Raw genomic sequence first — 10641 nt, forward strand, 5'->3', positions numbered from 1 at the left:
GTAATCATGGGGAATTTTATCATGATTTATCGTCAAACCAGTAATCGTTACATCCCTAATATGTAATGTATGTAGTTATTATAAGTGCTTTCTGAAGATGTTTGTTGTACACTAATTCATTTTTGTTTTTCCTTCATGTTGATTGAACACTCAAATGGATTCATAGGTAAGTAAGAAAAAGTCAAATGATAAATTTTTTATAGGTATTTTAAATTTTTTAAGAGAAGTAGATGAAGAAAAATTGGAAATTGTTTTGTTTACTGAACTTTAAGACTTTGAAAAGGTGTGGATGTTATTAATTGGTGGTTCTTCTTGTGTTGTCCACACTGATTAGTTCTTTAATGGTCTTGGAAGGAATAAAAGTTTAACATGGATAACTATTCTGAAGTGGTATGATGAATTTGAATGAATTAAAATGTAACTCTGAAATAAAACGAAAACAGTAATTTTGTGCAACATGTACAATTTTTTTTTTAATATTAAAATTAGTTTAGCACATTGTCATATAATGAAAATAGTCATGAGTAGTTGGTGTTGTCATTTGACTGTGAGAAATTATATATAATAATTATCAGTCTAATCGTTATGTTAGTATTTCTTTAGAACAGTACAGAATGGCTATGTGTTTACACATCCATTTACATATGTAAGTGTAGTCATGATATTTAATAAAATTTGCAGATTTATAGTGTAAATGCATTTAACCTGTAAATTATTTATATAGAGAAAATAAAGAACAATATTTGTAATTATTTTATTCGATACAGTTTGCAAGTTAAAAATAGGATAACAGTATTTCAAATGTAAAGGGTAGGTAGATTAGTCATTGCTTGTATAAAACAATAGATAAAATGACATGTAACTCCATTATTTAACCACTAGATGCCAGTAGAACCTATTAAAATAGAGTTTTGCAATCTCATTGCTTTGACAATGTTTATGTATAGTAGTTTGTAGGGATTTAAAGATTGATGTATTGCTGCAACTGATCTGTGGCTTTTAGTGCATTCGCTAAAATGCACTGTATACATTATTTTCTGTATAATGTAATGTTTATTGAAAAGTGTAATTTTTATACGGATTAATTTTTTGTCTGTTACATATGTGAATAAATATGTTCTGTGTGGGTATTATGATAAGCTGATCTGTTGTATCTTGAAATTTTGCAGTTGTTTAGTTAACATTTAGTTTTATAATTTAAACATTTTATACTCAAATAAGTTTAATTGTTGTATTTATTTCATGTTTGCATACATAAATATTGCAACTGAAAATCAAAATAAACACAGTGCAATGTAGTATTATCATTAATGCGCATGTTTTTTTGTGAGAAGTAACACTTTATGACTTTTAATTGCTTATTGTATAATGTTTATGAATTATTATGCAGCACTGTGTCATTTAATTAATCTTTCTACATTTTATGTGTGTGTATGTGTATAGATGCCTCGGACGAAGCACTCTCAGCGCTCCCAGGCTGCCAAAAAGAGGATGGCGGACCGGATGACAGCTGAGGTTTTGCCACCTCTTAAAAAAGCAGCCGAAATATCTCAACGTTGTATGCATGACAACGTGCTTGAAATACCTGATCTTAACAATTTCCGCAAACAACCTGATCTTAACAATTTCCGCAAACAACCTGATCTTGACAATTTACCTGAAAATGACCTTGATGAACCTTTGCTGACTCTTGATGGACCTTTGCTGACTCTTGATGGACCTTTGCTGACTCTTGATGGACCTTTGCTGACTCTTGATGGACCTTTGCTGACTGTTGATGAACCTTTGATTACCCTTGACAAACCTTTGAACACAAAAGAATTTTCTAAAACTGTACCAAAATCTTCCTCTGTACCTCACTCTACTACTGATGATACTAAGATGACTGTGAATGCTTTTTCTGCTGTATCTCCACAGACTTCTTACATCAGAGGCTCTTTCCATCAAGGAGATTACCGTTTTGGCTGGAATAGGGGAAGCCAATGTGGTGCAAACAGTTTAACTGCAATTTTGATGTGTAAGATGAAAAATGTGTTGCAGTGGACGAGAAGTGACCTGAATGCTGTTCTGATCCATGGAGATGACCTCTACAGTGCCATGAGAGACGCAGGGAAAATCAACGATCGTACAAATGGCTTCATAGCCGTTCATGAGCTACCAGACACACACACTCTCAAAGATTGTCGTTTTTCAATAAACTATGGTGAAACATTGACTGGCTTGTTTGGTGTCAATAAGTATGATGGAGGATTTCATGGGTATGCCGTGTCATTTGAGGAAGCAGTGAATCGAGCATTCCAGAGGTTTGATGCCATTTTAGTGAATATTAAGCTAACCATATGTGCAGCTGTGAGAGAAGGTTCTTGGTATGCAGTGATTGATCCACATTCAAGACGAGGTGATGGCAGATGTGTACCTGACGGTAAGAGTGTAGTAGTGTACCATCGTGACTTGCGTTCTCTGATGGGTCATTTCCGGAAACTTGCTGTGTCCATTAATGCACGTTACCACGAGTTTGAGGTTACTGGGGTCGACGCAGTTAAGATTGACAGAAACGATCAACAGGGTAAGCCATTCTGTCCAGTGACGCGCAAGACTGTTCAAGCAGTACATGAGAGTGAAGGTGAGAAGTCACAAATGGAAGTTGATGTTGGGTGCAGTCGATCTCGGAGCGATTCCAGAAACTCAGTGAACAAAACGTGTGCAGAACAGAAAATGGAAACGGCTTCGTACTCGGCTCGTGGAAATGCAGCAGATGTTGAATTCATTTCAGAAACTGCCAGTCTTTCTTTACAGTTTAGTCCATTAACACTTGAGCAACAAAAGAGTGTTTGCTTAAAGCTGAACATTGCAAATGTTGTAAAAGAGCAAAATAATCCAAATGTGATGCCAATTGAAATGATTCAGCCTTGTGAAACCAAAGATATTGTTGGTGATGGGAACTGCTTTTTCAGAGCAGTCGCATATGCTGTGAGTGGAAGTGAATGAGAACATCGTAAACTGAGGCGTGCTGTAGTTTCTCACATTTTGCAAAATGAAGGAATGTACGTACAATTTCTGAGACAAGAGTACGATTCTGTAACAGACTACATTGCCACAACAAGAATGAAATTTGTTGGAAATTGGGCAACAGAGATGGAAATACAAGCAGCCAGCGACTTAATTGGTGTAGACATATTTACATACAGTCAAGACAAATGGTTTAAATTTTCATCTTCAAATGCACATGGCTGTCAAGGCAGTGCCATATATTTGAAACATGTAAATAGCTGCCATTATGAAGTTGTTGTATGTGGAAAAAGCAAGGGTGGTAACTGTGCCTCATTTTGTAAATCAACATTTCAAGACTCATTTTCTGATGTGGCGTCAAAAGTGTGTTTAAACTCATTTGAGAATTGTTGTGAGAAAGTTGACTACAACAATCAACTTGACTTCAAAGAAGAGAAAAAAATGAAAGCAAAGAAAAGATGCCATGACGACGAAACTTATATGTCAATAATGAAATCCATAACTAAAAAAAACAAGAAAAATGAGCAGCGTAAAGGACAAGTAAAGAAGGGTGTGGACAAATCAGATCATTCAAATGAGAAATCAAATGATCTACACTGCAAAGCTGTGTCGGAAGTGGAAGTTCATGTTGCCTGCAGTCAATCTTTGAGTGATTTGACAAACACAGATGAAGTGTCTGTGAATGAAATGTGTGCTGAAGAAAAAACAGAAATACCTTCTTTATACCCAACAAAAGAAAATGCAGGTGATGTTGAATTTATTTCAGAAACTGCCACTGTTTCCTTTCAGTTTAGCCCATTAACAGTCCAACAACAAAAGAGTGTTTGCTTAAAGCTGAACATCGTACATGTTGTAAAAGAACAGAATAATCCAAACGAGATGCTAATTGAAATGGCTGAGCCTTGTGAAACTAAGGGTATTATTGGTGACGGTAACTGCTTTTTCAGAGCTCTAGCATATGCTGTGAGTGGATCTGAACAAGAACACCGAAAACTCAGGAGGGCCATCGTTTCACATATTCTGCAAAATGAAGGAATGTATGTGCAATTTCTCAGACAAAGATACAGCTCTGTAGCGGAGTATATTGCTACGTCAAGAATGAAATTTGTTGGAACTTGGGCGACAGAGATGGAAATACAAGCAGCCAGTGATTTAATTGGTGTGGACATTTTTACATATAGTCAAGAGAAATGGCTTAAATATACATCTTCAAATGTCTCCTCTAATAGACACAGCTGTCAGCAGAAGGGAATTTATTTGAAACATGTGAATAGCTGTCATTATGAAGTTGTTGTATGTGTGAAAACCAAGAACAATTCCTGTGCTTGCTTTTGTAAAGCATCTTCTGAAGGTTCAACCTATAATTTAAAAGGTAACTCAGACCCACGTAAGCTTTATAAGGAGAGACTGCAATATAGTTGTAATCGTGATATTAAACAAAAGAAAAAAATGGAAACTAACAAAAGATACCATGAGGATGATGCTTATAAACAGAGATTAATTAAATGCAGTACTAAAAAGTACAAGTTAAACAAGTGGCATCAAGAAAAAGTATGCAAACAGAGCACAGATAAATATAAATCGAATGATTTACATTGTGAGGCTGTAAAACAATATAGCATACAAAAGTACCATACAGACACAGCACACAACCAGTTGGTCAAAAAGAGGAGCATTCTGAAGTATAAAGAAGACACAGAACACAGAGAGATGGTTATAAATTACAATGTACAAAAATATAAAACAGATTTTAGTTTTGTCAATGATATAAAAATGAGAAATGCTGCAAGACAATATGAATCACAGCTAAAAATGAAAGACATAGACTATGTAATTGAACAGTTTAAACAAAAAATATGTACAGGTCCTGAATATGTTTGTTCAGTATGTCATCGTTGCTGCTTTAAAATGCAGGTAAAAAAATGCAATAAAAATAAATATCTTCAAAAATCAATCCATGCTGGTTCTATAGCAGAAAAATGTATTACATTGAAATATCTGCATGAGTGTAATAAAGATTGTAGTGAAAACTGTGTTTATAAAAACAGACCTGCTGCATCTTTATGGATTTGTCACACATGTGATAGAAAAATCTGTGAAGGTAAAATGCCAGCTGAAAGTGTAGAAAATAATCTACGTTTGGATCCTATTCCTGCTGAACTCAGTTGTTTAAACTCTCTTGAGCAACATCTAATAGGAATGAATATTCCATTCATGAAAATGTTGGCTTTGCCACGAGGAGGACAAAACGGCGTACATGGCCCCGTAAGCTGCATTCCATCTAATGTTACAGAAGTAGTCAATGTTTTACCAAGATCAGAAAATGATTCTATGATACCAATAAAGCTTAAGAGAAAACTGACATATAAAGGGCATTATGAGTATAAATTTGTGAATAGTGATAAAATTAAAACAGCATTGGCATATTTAAAAGATAATAACAAATGGTATACAGATGTAGATTTTAACAAAAGTTGGATTAATCCTCTGAGTAAAATAGAAGAGGAAATGACTGATAAAACAGAAAACAATGATATGGATCTGGACAATTGTGAGGACATGCGTATTCATGAAGAGCAAAACATTGACAATGATGATAATGACATGAGTGATGAAACACTTCATGATCGACAACAGCATGGTTTGTTTATGGATTCATGTTTACAGCCAGTGGACATTGCACAAGAGGTCTTAGATCAACACTTTGATGGCATTATGTCACTTGCACCAGCAGAGGGCAATAACCCCGTGAGAATGTTAATGGATGAAACTAATGAAGCTAAAAGTTTTCCAACTCTGTTTCCAAAAGGAACACATACATTTCATGATTCACAACCTGAGAAATTAACACTGTCTAGATATTTAAATAATAGAATTTTAAATGCAGATGGACGTTTTGCCCACAATATCGACTACATCTTTTATGGACAATATTTGTCTGAGCTCAATCAAGTTATCTCTAATGTATCTATTGCTTTGAGGAAAGGCTATGACATAAGCAAGGAAACAAAAATTACCTCAAAAATGCTGACAAACAAAGAGTCACTTCAAAGGATTTTAAATTACGATGAGGGTTACAAGTTTTTAAGGCCAGTGAGAGGCAGTCCTGTTTTTTGGCAAGCGGTTCAAAAAGATTTGTTTGCAATGGTAAGGCAACTTGGGATCCCAACATGGTTTTGTTCATTTTCATCAGCTGATTTGCGATGGCCAGAGTTAATGCAGTCTATTGTGAAACAAGAGGGATGTCAAACTCCTATTGATGAACTAGACTGGTCTGACAGATGTGGAATGCTTAAAAGAAATCCAGTAACTGCTGCCAGAATGTTTGATCATCGATTCCACTGTTTTCTGAAAGATGTCATTATGTCAGCAGCTCAACCCATTGGAAAAGTAATAGATTATTTCTATCGAATTGAATTTCAACAACGTGGATCACCTCACACACATTGTCTGTTTTGGGTAGAAAATGCACCTCAAGTGGACAGAGAGGACGATGATGAAGTTGTAGCATTTGTTGATCGTTATGTCACTTGTGAAATGCCACCTGAAGATGAAACACAAATGCATGAAATTGTGAGCAGTGTCCAACAGCACAGCAAAAGACATGCAAAAACGTGTAAAAAGAAAGGCACTACATGTAGATTTAACTTTCCACGTCCACCTAGCAATAATACTTTCATTACGAGAAGCAGACAAACAGATAAGAATCAAAAAACAACGGATGATGGACAATGTGAAAGTAAAGACCACAAGCTAAACAATTCTAAACAAATATCAAAAGAATTAGCTGAAAGTATAATGAAGAAAGTAAAAGAATGTTTGCTAAACAGTGATGCTGTCTTTGACTCTGTTGACTCTATGTTTGCATCTATTGGTATAAATCAAGAGATATTTGAATGCGCTTATAACAAAATGACAAAGAAAACAAATGTTGTGCTGAAAAGGAAACCAAGTGATGTTTGGGTAAATCAGTATAATGAAGATCTTTTGCGATGCTGGAATGCAAACATGGACATACAGTTTGTTGTCGATGCTTACTCTTGCATAGTGTATATAGTTTCCTACATTTCCAAAGCAGAGAGAGAAATGGGATTGCTGTTGGCAAATGCGCAGAAAGAAGCACACAAAGATGGCAATATGGATGCAAAACAAGCTTTAAGAAAACTTGGAAGTGTTTTTCTTCACAATAGAGAGGTGTCTGCCCAAGAGAGCGTTTATCGTTTGACTAATATGAAATTAAAAGAAGGATCAAGGAAAGTGGTTTTTATTCCGACTGGTATTAATACAGTAAAAATGAGTTTACCTTTAAATATCATAAATAAAAAGGCTGAAAAGGAAGAAACTGACAATGATGAAATATGGATGAAAAGTATCACAGAAAGATACAGAGCTCGTCCAAAAACTCAGGAATTTACAGGAATGTCTTTAGCGTCCTTTGCATCGCAATACAGAGTTCTGTCTAAATCTGAAAAGTCTTGCTCAGACAGAGTAAAATTGGAAAATGACATGGGGTTTGTGAGAAAAAGAACTCGTACAGATTTTGCAGTTGTACGATATGCTCGTTTTTCACCCACTAAAAATCCTGAAAATTATTATCAAAGTATTTTGGAATTATTTTTGCCTCATTTTTTGCAAAGTCAACTGAAACCACCAAATTTCACTTCATATCAGGATTTTTATGAAACTGGATTTGTAGCATTGTATAATGATGAGCTTGAGTCAGTGAAAATCATTGTGGACACAAAGAGATCAAAATTTGAAAAAGAAGCAGACACCATACAAAGAGCTCAAGATGACTTAGAACAACATGGACCGATGGAAGACGCTTGGGCCCAAATCTGTCCAGAAGCAGAACTTGAGCGTTTAGAATGTCTGGATATTAGAAAAGAACAACCAATAGAAACAGAGGAAGGTGATGATGTCATTCCCGATCTATTACCAAATGCTAATGGTTTCACATTAGAAAAGAATCCTTGTGCTATGACAAAGAAAGACGCGATGGGTTTGCTGCGTTCTTTGAATGACAAACAGTCACAGATCTTTTATAAAGTGCGCCAGTGGTGTCTAGCAAAAGTACAAGGTGAAAACCCAGATCCATTTCATGTGTTCATATCTGGGCCTGGAGGAGTTGGAAAGTCAGTGTTGATTAAAGCAATATATTATGAAACCTCTCGCATTCTATCAAAATTATCAGAAAATACAGATGAGACACACGTGCTCTTAACCGCGCCGACCGGCGTCAGCGCGTTTCAGATAAATGCTCAAACAATACATTCAACTTTCGCTATTGGAACGAATGCTACATTGCCATATCAGCCACTTGGAGATGAAAAAATTAATTCCTTGAGAGCGAAATTTGGAAAACTGCAAATATTAATAATTGATGAAATTTCAATGGTTGATCATAAACTTTTGGCATATATTCATGGCAGATTGAGACAAATCAAACAAACGGGCGATTATTCAGCATTTGGAAAAGTCTCAGTAATAGCCGTCAGAGATTTTTATCAACTTTCTCCTGTCAAAGGAAAAGCACTTTATACTGAACCACAGAACAGTGTGAATCTTTGGGAAACTCACTTTAGTTTTGTTGAACTTACAGAGATTATGAGGCAGAAGGACAAAGAATTTGCTGAATTACTAAATCGTTTAAGGGTACGTAAAAAGGATGAACCAATGTTACAAGATGATGTTGCTGTGCTTAAAAAATGTGAAACAGGTGATGGTGATTTCACTACAGATATCCACATTTATGCAACGAACAGTGAAGTTGATGAGCACAACATACATATGCTGCATAAATTATGTTCTGACACAGTTATTGTGAAAGCACAAGACTTTGAGAGAAATGCTAAAACTGGCCGAATGCAAAAAAAAGATGGTCATCATTTCAAAGTTCATAACAGCTGTTTAGAAAAATACCTTGAACTAGCTGTTGATGCTCGAGTAATGCTTCTAAAAAATATTAATGTTTCAGATGGTCTTGTGAATGGAATTTTTGGGACAATTAAAGAATTCTGTTATGATGATAATGAAACATTTCCCTCGAAAATATATATTGAATTTGACAATGAGCAAGTTGGTAAAGAAGCGAGAGGCAAACATCCATGTTTAAAACCTGGATTGGAGAAAGCAACACCAATTGAACCCGAGGAAGACAAAGTATCAAGCGATGGTGGTGTCAGAAGGCAGTTTCCTATCAGATTAGCTTGGGCTTGCACAGTTCATAAAGTACAAGGCCTAACAGTGAACAAAGCTGTTGTTTCAATGAAAAAGATATTTGCTGCAGGACAAGCATATGTAGCATTAAGTCGAATGACTTCTCTTGATGGACTCATCATAGAAGATTTCAAAGAAAAAGTTATTTTTGCAAAAGATAACGTTGAGCAAGCACTACAGAATATGCCGCCATTTATTCTTCCACGTGAAACAACAGAAACTTTCACATACAAAATTATTTTACACAATGTTGAAGGATTAATACCACATATATTAGACATTCGCCAAGATAACAGATATTTTGAAGCAGATATGATATGTGTAACAGAGACATGGTTGAAACCAAATGATGTGGAGAATGATGTTAGTCTTGCTGGGTACCATTTCCATGAAAAAACACGTAGTGCTGCATATGACAGAAGTGAGGATGTTTTTGCTAAACTAAAAGAGGAAAATCACGGTGGTGTTGGTATATATCACAAACAAAAAGTCAAAGTTGTTTCAATGGATTTACCATGCATTAACATTGAATGTTTAATGTGCAATATAGAACATTTGAACACAACTGTGGCAGTTCTATATAGACCACCATCATATAAGATGCCCTTGTTTAAAGAGAAGTTGACTACCTTAGTTAATGAAATGGACTGCTTACCAGGTGGGAAAATAATTCTAGGAGATTTAAATGAAAACCTTTTCAATTACTCAAGTATTCATGATCTAATGCAAAATTTTGGTTTCACGCAAATTGTTGAGAAACCAACAACTGAAAACAATACACTACTTGATCTAGTATATGTGAAAGACATTGACTTGGATAAAATAAAGATACATATTATGCCCACTTACTTCAGCTATCATGATTGTGTTGTGCTAAAATGGTTACTATAATCAAATCGTCCAACAAGAGGGGGGGAGGGGGATACAGAGGTGGATCGTAAACGTGGACGGCCTCTGTGGGAAAACATGCTGCCTTCACATGCTATTGGAATCAGTGGTGTGCACCAATGTCCCTTTAAATCAGCGGTTCTTAAATCTGGGGCCTCATTTATAAAAAGTTGTACAGAAATCTTCCCAAAGTTGATCTTATGATCACCTTTCAAATATGCTTGCATGTCATGTATACATTAAACATACATACAGAAAATACACATACACATCTCTTGCAGGTGTGAAATTTATGAATCACAAATTCATAGAGCATACACACTCTTTATAAACGACTCATAATGTTTTACACATCAAAATACATAAACAAGTCAGCGCTGGTAGACTCGTGGGCAGCGCGTCAACATGCAGTGCCGATGCACTTTGGCCGTTGCAAATTCGAGTCCCGGCTCGCAGACCTTTCCTGATCCCATCCGCTCTCTCTCTCCCACTTCACTTCCTGTCTACTTGGATCTCTCCTATCAA

General features: G+C 35.7%; 1 protein-coding gene across 1 annotated transcript; it reads left to right on the forward strand.

The window, feature by feature from the left end:
- Positions 1-251: 251 nt before the first annotated feature.
- On the forward strand, positions 252-10119 carry LOC131538469 (uncharacterized). Its single transcript, XM_058772344.1, is given in 2 exon segments — positions 252-283; positions 1444-10119. A coding segment is annotated over 1 exon segment (8676 nt). The 5' UTR covers positions 252-283.
- Positions 10120-10641: the final 522 nt, after the last annotated feature.

This window comes from Onychostoma macrolepis, chromosome 04 (genome assembly GCF_012432095.1).
Source record: "Onychostoma macrolepis isolate SWU-2019 chromosome 04, ASM1243209v1, whole genome shotgun sequence".
Lineage (NCBI taxonomy): Eukaryota > Metazoa > Chordata > Actinopteri > Cypriniformes > Cyprinidae > Onychostoma > Onychostoma macrolepis.